Here is a 13238-nt window from a genome sequence, read left to right as displayed (position 1 = left end):
GGGAGGTTATTAAAAGTTAGAGCAAGGTATGAAAACATCAATATGTGTCTGATAAATGTATATGCCCCAGTGGTGACAGTTGAGAGGGTATGTTTTTTAGAGACATTATCAAATACCATTGAGAAATGTAACAAAGAAGATTATTTGTTTATTGCTGGGGATTTTAACTGCACAGTTAGTGATTTAGATAGAAATCACCAAGAACCTCATATAGCCTCAAGGACGTTTTTAAAACGCCTTATTGTAACAAATGAACTGTGTGATATTTGGCGGAGTCAACATGGAGGAACAAGGCAGTACACCTGGGCGCATGTGAGAGAGAACATCATCTCTATGGCCAGGTTAGATAGGTTTTATGTTTTTGAGCATCAATCTCAGGTCTGTAAATCAAGTGTGATAACTCCAGTGGGATTTTCTGATCATTGTTTAATAACAGAGGTGGTGTTCATTAACGATGTAAAACCTAAAAGCGCATACTGGCATTTTAATATAACTTTATTGAGTGATGCTCACTTCAGGAACTGTTTCAGGTTTTTTTGGGAGAGGTGGAGGCCTCAAAAGGCCAGTTTTGTATCCCTTCAACAATGGTGGGATATAGGGAAAATCCAGATTCAACAATTTTGTAATCAATACACGAGGAATGTCACCAAGGATATCACCAGATCAATGAAAGCCCTAGAGATTGAAATAGTGGAACTCATGACGTTGGTTGAAACCACAGGAGATCGAGGCCATACTCAGGCCCTCAAGAGGAGAAAAGCTGCATTGGCAGATCTGCTGGGTATCAGAGCACAGGGGGCACTGGTGAGAAGTACATTTCAGGGCATATCTGAAATGGATGCCTCATCCAAATTTTTCTTTGGTTTAGAGAAAAAGAATGGACAAAGAAAAATTATTCATTGTCTCAAATCAGCTGTTGGACAAGAGCTCACTAGCCCTAGTGAAATTAGAAAGAGGGCAGTAGAGTTCTATGCTGAGCTCTACAAGTGTGAGTACAAAGAGGACAAAACAGTGACACAGCAGTTCTTTGATGGGCTCCCAAAGGTGCCTGCAGAAGCTCAGGTTGAGCTTGAGCAACCATTGTCTTTGCAGGATTTATACACTGCATTAAAAGGCATGGAAAATGGAAGGGCACCAGGCATTGATGGGCTTCCCGTTGACTTTTTTAAGTCTTTTTGGGCTATGTTGGGAGAGGATTGGTTAGAAGTAGCTAATGATAGTTTAACCGGAGGGTTACTACCAATAAGCTGCAGAAGGGCTGTCCTCACCCTACTGCCTAAAAAGGGTGACCTGAGGGAGGTGAAGAACTGGAGGCCGGTGGCTTTATTGTGTACTGATTATAAAATATTGTCAAAGGCTTTGTCCAACAGGCTGAGGGAGGTGATGGGGCAAATCATACATACGGATCAGTCCTACTGTGTTCCTGGCAGGCAGATAGGGGATAACATTTCTCTGATTCGTGATTTTTTGGACGTCTCTAGGGCTATTGGGTTGGATGCTGGTCTAATTTCAATTGATCAGGAAAAGGCATTTGACCGAGTTGAACATCAATATTTATGGCACACGTTTGAGGCGTTTGGGTTCAGCTCTGGTTTTATTGCCATGATAAAGGTGATATATGGTGACATTGAAAGTGTATTGAAAGTTAACGGTGGTTTGAGTGCTCCTTTTAAAGTGTGTAGAGGTATTAGGCAGGGATGTTCTATGTCTGGGATGTTATATGCTATTGCTATAGAGCCACTACTAAATAGCATTAGAAGTCGCATTGCAGGGGTGTGCCTTTCAGAGGATATTCCTCCTATTCGTCTTTCAGCCTATGCTGATGATGTAGTTGTGCTAGTGAAAAATCAAGCGGAGGTGGATAGTTTGAGTCTAATGGTTGATCGTTTTAGGGGAATATCCTCTGCAAAGGTAAATTGGGAAAAGAGTTGTGCTTTACAGATTGGAGAATGGTCTGGAGGGATCATGGCTTTGCCAGGGGGGCTAGAATGGTGTAAGGGAGGTTTTAAGTATCTTGGAGTGTACCTAGGAGATGAGGGGACTATGGAAAAAAATTGGAGTGGGGTGGTTGAAATGGTGGAAGGGAGGATGAGGAGATGGCGTTGGTTACTATCTCGTATGTCATATAGGGGGCGCACTATTATAGTTAACAATGTGATTGCCTCTGCACTGTGGCATCGGTTGTCAGTTTTAGAACCACCATCTGGCCTTCTGGCTAAGATACAGGCAATTATTGTGGATTTCTTTTGGGATAAATATCACTGGGTTCCACAAAATGTTTTGTATTTGTCAAAAGAGGAGGGGGGACAAGGTCTTGTACATCTTGCTAGTAGGGCTGCTGCTTTCCGGTTTCAGTTTATTCAAAGGTTGCTTTATGGACCGGAAAATGTGGTGTGGAGAGGGGTGACAGGTCTTATATTACAGCGGGTTGGAGGATTAGGTTTAAAGAAGGCTTTATTTCTGGTTGATAGTAGCCAGATTTCTAGGGAGGGAGTACCTCCGTTTTATAGAGGCCTTCTCAGAGTGTGGAGCGTAATGAAGGTGTCCAGAAGAACTTCAGCGGAGTCAGTGCATTGGCTGTTGGAGGAACCTCTGGTGTATGGGGCAAGATTGGATTGTACAACTGCAGCTGTTCCACATTTCTCCAAGATTCTGGTGAAGGGGAAAATCATCACCTTAAGACAGTTAATGGCCATGGCTGGGCCCGCCTTAATGGATGGAAGACGGGTGGCAGAACATTTGGGGATGAGGTCGGAAAGGATTGTCGGACAAATGCTGGGGAGCTGTAGGAAGGCTCTGTCAGCGGAAGAATGGGGTATGCTTAGTAGCCACAAGGAGAAGGTGCAAGGTGAAGACGTCTCATTTCCAAAACTAGGGATTACACCAAATATCCCAGAGTCAGAAAGAAAGGCGTTATTGCTGGATTTGAGAGGGTTGGAGGAGGTGGGTTTGGATGAGGTGAATGGGAAGGAATTGTATAGGGGGTGTGTCAAGGTGTTGAATAAAGATAAATTGAAAAATAGAAAAGATACTCCATGGAGGGTAAAATTGGGCATTGATGACAAGGTAAAGCCAGCATGGAGAGCACTGTACAAGCCACCGTTACAAAAGGGTACTGGTGATATGCAATGGAGGGTTTTACATGGCATCATTGCAGGTAATGCTTTTGTATCTGTTATTAACTCAGATGTTAGAGATGGATGTCCTTTTTGTAATATAAGAGAAACCATTTTTCACTGTTTTATGGAGTGTGAGAGGATAAAACCTCTATTGGAAATGCTGGAATCTTTGTTTAAAGCAGTAGGGGAGTTTTTCAATAACACTGTTTTTATTTTGGGGTTTCAATATAGTAAACAACAGAAAATAAAATGTAAAATGTTACATTTTATTTTGGGACAAGCTAAGATGTCAATTTTTCTGAGTAGGAAACATAAGATAGAAACGGGATATGGGCAGGATGTAAGATGTGTTTTTAAAGGTTTAGTGAAAGCAAGAATAAAAGTAGATTTTGAGTTCTTTTCAGCTGTAAAATATCTCCTATTATTTGAGGAGAAGTGGGCCTACGAAGGAGCGCTTTGTTTTGTAGAGGAGGGGAAATTATTTTTTGCTGCTGAAATAAGTTGAATGTATATGTTATGTATTTATTTTTGTTTAGGAATTACATTTGTAATTTCATTTCTGAAAAGGCAGCGTGTCATTTTTTATGTTAACACTTGAGTAAAAAATAAAGGTTTTATAAAAACTCAAAACTCTCTCTCTCTCTCTCGCTCTGGGAGGCTGTTGATTCTCTCTCTCTCTCCTCTGCCAGTTCACTATGGGAGGCTGTTGATTCTCTCTCTCTCTCTCTGGGAGGCTCTTGATTCTCTCTCTCTCTCCTCTACCAGTTCACTATGGGAGGCTGTTGGTTCTCACTCTCTCTCCTCTGCCAGTTCACTACGGGAGGCTGTTGGTTCTCTCTCTCTCTCCTCTGCCAGGTCACTATGGGAGGCTGTTGGTTCTCTCTCTCTCTCCTCTGCCAGTTCACTACGGGAGGCTGTTGATTCTCTCTCTCTCTCTCCTCTGCCAGTTCACTACGGGAGGCTGTTGGTTCTCTCTCGCTCTCCTCTACCAGTTCACTGTGGGAGGCTGTTGGTTCTCTCTCTCTCTCTCTCTCTCTGGGAGGCTGTTGATTCTCTCTCTCTCTCTATATGGGAGGCTGTTGATTCTCTCTCTCTCTCCTCTGCCAGTTCACTATGGGAGGCTGTTGGTTTTCTCTCTCTCTCCTCTGCCAGTTCACTATGGGAGGCTGTTGGTTCTCTCTCTCTCTCCTCTGCCAGTTCACTATGGGAGGCTGTTGGTTCTCTCTCTCTCTGGGAGGCTGTTGATTCTCTCTCTCTCTCTCCTCTGCCAGTTCACTATGGGAGGCTGTTGGTTCTCTCTCTCTCTCTCTCTGGGAGGCTGTTGATTCTCTCTCTCTCTCCTCTGCCAGTTCACTATGGGAGGCTGTTGGTTCTCTCTCTCTCTCTGGGAGGCTGTTGACTCTCTCTCACTCCTCTGCCAGTTCACTACGGGAGGCTGTTGGTTCTCTCTCTCTCTCCTCTACCAGTTCACTATGGGAGGCTGTTGGTTCTCTCTCTCTCACTCTGGGAGGCTGTTGATTCTCTCTCTCTCTCTATGGGAGGCTGTTGGTTCTCTCTCTCTCTCCTCTGCCAGTACACTATGGGAGGCTGTTGGTTCTCTCTCTCTCTCTCTGGGAGGCTGTTGATTCTGTCTCTCTCTCCTCTGCCAGTTCACTATGGGAGGCTGTTGGTTCTCTCTCTCCCTCCTCTGCCAGTTCACTATCGGAGGCTGTTGGTTCTCTCTCTCTCTCTCTGGGAGGCTGTTGATTCTCTCTCTCTCTCCTCTGCCGTTTTCACTATGGGAGGCTGTTGGTTCTCTCTCTCTCTCTCTCTGGGAGGCTGTTGATTCTCTCTCTCTCTCCTCTGCCAGTTCACTATGGGAGGCTGATGGTTCTCTCTCTCTCTCTGGGAGGCTGTTGATTCTCTCTCCTCTGCCAGTTCACTATGGGAGGCTGTTGGTTCTCTCTCTCTCTCTCTGGGAGGCTGTTGATTCTCTCTCTCTCTCCTCTGCCAGTTCACTATGGGAGGCTGTTGGTTCTCTCTCTCTCTCTCTGGGAGGCTGTTGATTCTCTCTCTCTCTCCTCTGCCAGTTCACTATGGGGGGCTGTTGATTCTCTCTCTCTGTCCTCTGCCAGTTCACTATGGGAGGCTGTTGATTCTCTCTCTACTCTGCCAGTTCACTATGGGAGGCTGTTGGTTCTCTCTCTCTCTCTGGGAGGCTGTTGATTCTCTCTCTCTCTCCTCTGCCAGTTCACCATGGGAGGCTGTTGGTTCTCTCTCTCTCTCTCTCTGGGAGGCTGTTGAGTCTCTCTCTCTCTCCTCTGCCAGTTCACTATGGGAGGCTGTTGGTTCTCTCTCTCTCTCCTCTGCCAGTTCACTATGGGAGGCTGTTGGTTCTCTCTCTCTCTCTCTCTCTGGGAGGCTGTTGATTCTCTCTCTCTCTCCTCTGCCAGTTCACTATGGGAGGCTGTTGGTTCTCTCTCTCTCTCTGGGAGGCTGTTGATTCTCTCTCTCTCTCCTCTGCCAGTTCACTATGGGAGGCTGTTGGTTCTCTCTCTCTCTCTCTCTCTCTCTGGGAGGCTGTTGATTCTCTCTCTCGCTCCTCTGCCAGTTCACTACGGGAGGCTGTTGGTTCTCTCTCTCTCCCTCTGGGAGGCTGTTGATTCTCTCTCTCTCTCCTCTGACAGTTCACTATGGGAGGCTGTTGATTCTCTCTCTCTGTCCTCTGCCAGTTCACTATGGGAGGCTGTTGATTCTCTCTCTCTCTCCTCTGCCAGTTCACTATGCGAGGCTGTTGGTTCTCTCTCTCTCTCTCTGGGAGGCTGTTGATTCTCTCTCTCTCTCTCCTCTGCCAGTTCACTATGGGAGGCTGTTGATTCTCTCTCTCTCTCCTCTGCCAGTTCACTATGGGAGGCTGTTGGTTCTCTCTCTCTCTCCTCTGCCAGTTCATTATGGGAGGCTGTTGGTTCTCTCTCTCCTCCTGTTGTCTATTCCATCCTACTCACATTCTGCCCACTCTCTGAAACCTTCATATTTTGCTCAGTTACTTCCAAATTATTTTGTGTTAGCACGTCTGTGGGTGTGTGTGTATACGTGCACGTCTGTCCCTGTGTGTGTGTGTTTGTTTGTTCCAGCCTGTGGGTGTGTGTTTCGTCTCTGTCCCTGTATGTGTGTGTGTGTTTGTCCCAGCCTGTGGGTGTGTGTCTCGTGTGTGTGTTTGTCCCAGCCTGTGGGTGTGTGTCTCGTGTCTGTCCCTGTGTGTGTGTGTTTGTCCCAGCCTGTGGGTGTGTGTCTCGTGTCTGTCCCTGTATGTGTGTGTTTGTCCCAGCCTGTGGGTGTGTGTCTCGTGTGTGTGTGTGTGTCTGTGTGTCTCGTGTGTGTGTGTGTGTGTGTGTGTGTGTGTGTGTGTGTGTGTGTGTGTGTGTGTGTGTGTGTGTGTGTTTGTCCCAGCCTGTGGGTGTGTGTCTCGTGTCTGTCCCTGTATGTGTGTGTGTTTGTCCCAGCCTGTGGGTGTGTGTCTCATGTGTGTGTGTGTGTGTGTGTTTGTCCCAGCCTGTGGGTGTGTGTCTCGTGTGTGTGTGTGTGTGTTTGTCCCAGCCTGTGGGTGTGTGTCCCAGCCTGTGGGTGTGTCTCGTGTGTGTGTGTGTGTGTGTGTTTGTCCCAGCCTGTGGGGGTGTGTCTCGTGTCTGTCCCTGTGTGTGTGTGTTTGTCCCAGCCTGTGGGTGTGTGTCTCGTGTCTGTCCCTGTATGTGTGTATGTTTGTCCCAGCCTGTGGGTGTGTGTCTCGTGTCTGTCCCTGTATGTGTGTGTGTGTATGTTTGTCCTAGCCTGTGGGGGTGTGTCACGTGTCTGTCCCTGCATGTGTGTGTTTGTCCCAGCCTGTGGGGGTGTGTCTCGTGTCTGTCCCTGTATGTGTGTGTTTGTGTGTGTGTGTGTATGTTTGTCCCAGCCTGTGGGGGTGTGTCTCGTGTCTGTCCCTGCATGTGTGTGTTTGTCCCAGCCTGTGGGTGCGTGTCTCGTGTCTCGTGTCTGTATGTGTGTGTGTTTGTCCCAGCCTGTGGGGGTGTGTCTCGTGTCTGTCCCTGTATGTGTGTGTGTGTTTGTCCCAGCCTGTGGGTGCGTGTCTCGTGTCTGTCCCTGTATGTGTGTGTGTGTTTGTCCCAGCCTGTGGGTGCGTGTCTCGTGTCTGTCCCTGTATGTGTGTGTGTGTGTTTGTTTGTTCCAGCCTGTGGGTGTGTGTCTCGTGTCTGTCCCTGTATATGTGTGTGTGTTTGTCCCAGCCTGTGGGGGTGTGTTTCGTGTCTGTCCCTGCATGTGTGTGTTTGTCCCAGCCTGTGGGTGCGTGTCTCGTGTCTGTCCCTGCATGTGTGTGTTTGTCCCAGCCTGTGGGTGCGTGTCTCGTGTCTGTCCCTGCATGTGTGTGTTTGTCCCAGCCTGTGGGTGCGTGTCTCGTGTCTGTCCCTGCATGTGTGTGTTTGTCCCAGCCTGTGGGTGCGTGTCTCGTGTCTGTCCCTGCATGTGTGTGTTTGTCCCAGCCTGTGGGTGCGTGTCTCGTGTCTGTCCCTGTATGTGTGTGTGTGTTTGTCCCAGCCTGTGGGTGCGTGTCTCGTGTCTGTCCCTGTATGTGTGTGTGTGTTTGTCCCAGCCTGTGGGGGTGTGTCTCGTGTCTGTCCCTGTATGTGTGTGTGTGTGTGTTTGTCCCAGCCTGTGGGGGTGTGTCTCGTGTCTGTCCCTGCATGTGTGTGTTTGTCCCAGCCTGTGGGGGTGTGTCTCGTGTCTGTCCCTGTATGTGTGTGTGTGTGTGTTTGTCCCAGCCTGTGGGGGTGTGTCTCGTGTCTGTCCCTGCATGTGTGTGTTTGTCCAAGCCTGTGGGGGTGTGTCTCGTGTCTGTCCCTGTATGTGTGTGTTCTACCTGAGCTGCTGGATGAGGTCCTCTCCCTCCTTGATGACGTTGACAGTGACCTGCAGGGTGGTCTGCTGCTGCTGGCTAAAGCGTTTGATCAGATCCTGCACCGCCTCCACAGACTCAGCATACACATCATCTAACAGCTCCTTCTGCAGCTCCTCCAGCCACGTCCACAGCTAGGGACAGAGAGTTAATACACACACACACAATCCAGTTGAATGTTGCACTACCCCCACAAAACACGCACACACATCCCCCCCCCCCCCACACACACACTTCGTACCTCTTTGACGTGTGTGTGGAAGGCGACAGACATGTCCAGCAGGACTTTGCGTTGCTCCACCCTCCTGACAAAGTCCTGGATCCGGTCCTCCAGCTGGTGGGCTGCCTGGTAGATCTCCTCTGGGTCACACTCTCCTGTCTGGGCCAGCTGCTCTGCTGCCTCCAGCAGCTTGTCAGCGTTAGTATAGGTGTTCTGGAGGAGGGACAGAACCAGCACACAGAGAAAGACAGAGGAGAGAGACAGAGACGAGGAGAGAGGGGGAGAGACAGAGAGGGGGAGAGAGACAGAGAGGGGGAGAGACGGAGAGGGGGAGAGAGACAGAGAGGGGGAGAGAGAGGGAGAGAGACAGAGAGAGACAGAGAGGGGGAGAGACAGAGAGGGGGAGAGACAGAGAGGGGGAGAGAGACAGAGAGGGGGAGAGAGACAGAGAGGGGGAGAGAGACAGAGAGGGGGAGAGACAGAGAGTAGGAGAGAGACAGAGAGGGGGAGAGACAGAGAGGGGGAGAGACAGAGAGGGGGAGAGACAGAGAGGGGGAGAGACAGAGAGTAGGAGAGAGACAGAGAGTAGGAGAGAGACAGAGAGGGGGAGAGAGACAGAGAGGGGAACAGAGGGGGAGAGAGACAGAGAGTAGGAGAGAGACAGAGAGTAGGAGAGAGACAGAGAGGGGGAGATAGACAGAGAGGGGAACAGAGGGGGAGAGAGACAGAGAGAGACAGAGAGGGGAACAGAGGGGGAGAGAGACAGAGAGGGAGGACAGTTAACAAGAGAAAGGGAGGGAAGAAACTTGACTGAATATATTTAGTGAAAAGGTAAAGAGAGGAAGTATGTATGTGACAGAGAGAGGAAGTACTGTATGTGATAGAGAGAGGAAGTACTGTATGTGATAGAGAGAGGAAGTACTGTATGTGATAGAGAGAGGAAGTACTGTATGTGATAGAGAGAGGAAGTACTGTATGTGACAGAGAGAGGAAGTACTGTATGTGATAGAGAGAGGAAGTACTGTATGTGACAGAGAGAGGGAGTACTGTATGTGATAGAGAGAGGAAGTACTGTATGTGATAGAGAGATGAAGTACTGTATGTGATAGAGAGAGGAAGTACTGTATGTGATAGAGAGAGGGAGTACTGTATGTGAGAGAGAGAGGAAGTACTGTATGTGATAGAGAGAGGAAGTACTGTATGTGATAGAGAGAGGAAGTACTGTATGTGATAGAGAGAGGAAGTACTGTATGTGATAGAGAGAGGGAGTACTGTATGTGATAGAGAGAGGGAGTACTGTATGTGATAGAGAGAGGAAGTACTGTATGTGATAGAGAGAGGAAGTACTGTATGTGATAGAGAGAGGAAGTACTGTATGTGATAGAGAGAGGAAGTACTGTATGTGATAGAGAGAGGAAGTATGTGATAGAGAGAGGGAGTACTGTATGTGATAGAGAGAGGGAGTACTGTATGTGATAGAGAGAGGAAGTACTGTATGTGATAGAGAGAGGGAGTACTGTATGTGACAGAGAGAGGGAGTACTGTATGTGATAGAGAGAGGAAGTACTGTATGTGACAGAGAGAGGGAGTACTGTATGTGTTAGAGAGAGGGAGTACTGTATGTGATAGAGAGAGGGAGTACTGTATGTGATAGAGAGAGGGAGTACTGTATGTGATAGAGAGAGGGAGTACTGTATGTGATAGAGAGAGGGAGTACTGTATGTGATAGAGAGAGGGAGTACTGTATGTGATAGAGAGAGGGAGTACTGTATGTGATAGAGAGAGGGAGTACTGTATGTGACAGAGAGAGGAAGTACTGTATGTGACAGAGAGAGGAAGTACTGTATGTGACAGAGAGAGGGAGTACTGTATGTGATAGAGAGAGGGAGTACTGTATGTGATAGAGAGAGGGAGTACTGTATGTGACAGAGAGAGGAAGTACTGTATGTGATAGAGAGAGGAAGTACTGTATGTGATAGAGAGAGGGAGTACTGTATGTGATAGAGAGAGGGAGTACTGTATGTGATAGAGAGAGGGAGTACTGTATGTGATAGAGAGAGGGAGTACTGTATGTGATAGAGAGAGGAAGTACTGTATGTGATAGAGAGAGGGAGTACTGTATGTGATAGAGAGAGGGAGTACTGTATGTGATAGAGAGAGGGAGTACTGTATGTGATAGAGAGAGGGAGTACTGTATGTGACAGAGAGAGGGAGTACTGTATGTGATAGAGAGAGGGAGTACTGTATGTGACAGAGAGAGGGAGTACTGTATGTGATAGAGAGAGGAAGTACTGTATGTGATAGAGAGAGGGAGTACTGTATGTGATAGAGAGAGGAAGTACTGTATGTGATAGAGAGAGGAAGTACTGTATGTGATAGAGAGAGGGAGTACTGTATGTGATAGAGAGAGGAAGTACTGTATGTGATAGAGAGAGGGAGTACTGTATGTGACAGAGAGAGGAAGTACTGTATGTGACAGAGAGAGGGAGTACTGTATGTGATAGAGAGAGGAAGTACTGTATGTGATAGAGAGAGGGAGTACTGTATGTGATAGAGAGAGGGAGTACTGTATGTGACAGAGAGAGGAAGTACTGTATGTGACAGAGAGAGGAAGTACTGTATGTGACAGAGAGAGGGAGTACTGTATGTGATAGAGAGAGGGAGTACTGTATGTGACAGAGAGAGGAAGTACTGTATGTGACAGAGAGAGGAAGTACTGTATGTGACAGAGAGAGGAAGTACTGTATGTGATAGAGAGAGGAAGTACTGTATGTGACAGAGAGAGGGAGTACTGTATGTGATAGAGAGAGGAAGTACTGTATGTGATAGAGAGAGGGAGTACTGTATGTGACAGAGAGAGGAAGTACTGTATGTGATAGAGAGAGGAAGTACTGTATGTGACAGAGAGAGGGAGTACTGTATGTGATAGAGAGAGGAAGTACTGTATGTGATAGAGAGAGGGAGTACTGTATGTGACAGAGAGAGGAAGTACTGTATGTGACAGAGAGAGGAAGTACTGTATGTGACAGAGAGAGGGAGTACTGTATGTGATAGAGAGAGGAAGTACTGTATGTGATAGAGAGAGGAAGTACTGTATGTGATAGAGAGAGGAAGTACTGTATGTGACAGAGAGAGGGAGTACTGTATGTGATAGAGAGAGGAAGTACTGTATGTGATAGAGAGAGGGAGTACTGTATGTGACAGAGAGAGGAAGTACTGTATGTGATAGAGAGAGGGAGTACTGTATGTGATAGAGAGAGGAAGTACTGTATGTGATAGAGAGAGGAAGTACTGTATGTGATAGAGAGAGGGAGTACTGTATGTGACAGAGAGAGGAAGTACTGTATGTGATAGAGAGAGGGAGTACTGTATGTGATAGAGAGAGGAAGTACTGTATGTGATAGAGAGAGGAAGTACTGTATGTGATAGAGAGAGGAAGTACTGTATGTGACAGAGAGAGGAAGTACTGTATGTGATAGAGAGAGGGAGTACTGTATGTGATAGAGAGAGGGAGTACTGTATGTGATAGAGAGAGGAAGTACTGTATGTGATAGAGAGAGGAAGTACTGTATGTGATAGAGAGAGGGAGTACTGTATGTGATAGAGAGAGGGAGTACTGTATGTGATAGAGAGAGGGAGTACTGTATGTGATAGAGAGAGGGAGTACTGTATGTGATAGAGAGAGGGAGTACTGTATGTGATAGAGAGAGGAAGTACTGTATGTGATAGAGAGAGGGAGTACTGTATGTGATAGAGAGAGGGAGTACTGTATGTGATAGAGAGAGGAAGTACTGTATGTGATAGAGAGAGGGAGTACTGTATGTGATAGAGAGAGGGAGTACTGTATGTGATAGAGAGAGGGAGTACTGTATGTGATAGAGAGAGGAAGTACTGTATGTGATAGAGAGAGGAAGTACTGTATGTGATAGAGAGAGGAAGTACTGTATGTGATAGAGAGAGGGAGTACTGTATGTGACAGAGAGAGGGAGTACTGTATGTGATAGAGAGAGGAAGTACTGTATGTGATAGAGAGAGGAAGTACTTTATGTGATAGAGAGAGGAAGTACTGTATGTGATAGAGAGAGAGAGTACTGTATGTGACAGAGAGAGGGAGTACTGTATGTGATAGAGAGAGGAAGTACTGTATGTGATAGAGAGAGGAAGTACTGTATGTGATAGAGAGAGGGAGTACTGTATGTGATAGAGAGAGGGAGTACTGTATGTGACAGAGAGAGGGAGTACTGTATGTGACAGAGAGAGGGAGTACTGTATGTGACAGAGAGAGGGAGTACTGTATGTGACAGAGAGAGGGAGTACTGTATGTGATAGAGAGAGGGAGTACTGTATGTGATAGAGAGAGGGAGTACTGTATGTGATAGAGAGAGGGAGTACTGTATGTGATAGAGAGAGGGAGTACTGTATGTGACAGAGAGAGGGAGTACTGTATGTGATAGAGAGAGGGAGTACTGTATGTGATAGAGAGAGGGAGTACTGTATGTGATAGAGAGAGGGAGTACTGTATGTGATAGAGAGAGGAAGTACTGTATGTGATAGAGAGAGGAAGTACTGTATGTGACAGAGAGAGGAAGTACTGTATGTGACAGAGAGAGGAAGTACTGTATGTGACAGAGAGAGGAAGTACTGTATGTGATAGAGAGAGGAAGTACTGTATGTGATAGAGAGAGGAAGTACTGTATGTGATAGAGAGAGGAAGTACTGTATGTGACAGAGAGAGGAAGTACTGTATGTGATAGAGAGAGGGAGTACTGTATGCGATAGAGAGAGGAAGTACTGTATGTGATAGAGAGAGGAAGTACTGTATGTGACAGAGAGAGGAAGTACTGTATGTGATAGAGAGAGGAAGTACTGTATGTGATAGAGAGAGGGAGTACTGTATGTACTGTATGTGATAGAGAGAGGAAGTACTGTATGTGATAGAGAGAGGAAGTACTGTATGTGATAGAGAGAGGGA

At 47.0% G+C, this 13238-nt stretch overlaps 1 protein-coding gene across 9 annotated transcripts in view; it reads right to left on the bottom strand.

Moving 5' to 3' along the window:
• Positions 1-13238, bottom strand: part of LOC110496473 (triple functional domain protein) — a 122027-nt gene that overhangs the window by 46037 nt on the left and 62752 nt on the right. For all 9 annotated transcript variants that reach the window (XM_036953063.1, XM_036953054.1, XM_036953055.1 and 6 more), the window contains 2 exons: positions 8288-8479; positions 8011-8180 (listed from right to left, as the gene is read on the bottom strand). In XM_036953063.1, coding sequence (XP_036808958.1) covers positions 8011-8180; positions 8288-8479 — 362 coding nt within the window. The remainder of the gene's footprint in view (positions 1-8010; positions 8181-8287; positions 8480-13238) is intronic.

This window comes from Oncorhynchus mykiss, chromosome 18 (assembly GCF_013265735.2).
Source record: "Oncorhynchus mykiss isolate Arlee chromosome 18, USDA_OmykA_1.1, whole genome shotgun sequence".
NCBI classification, from domain to species: Eukaryota; Metazoa; Chordata; class Actinopteri; order Salmoniformes; family Salmonidae; genus Oncorhynchus; species Oncorhynchus mykiss.
This window is presented reverse-complemented; position numbering and strand designations above follow the sequence as displayed.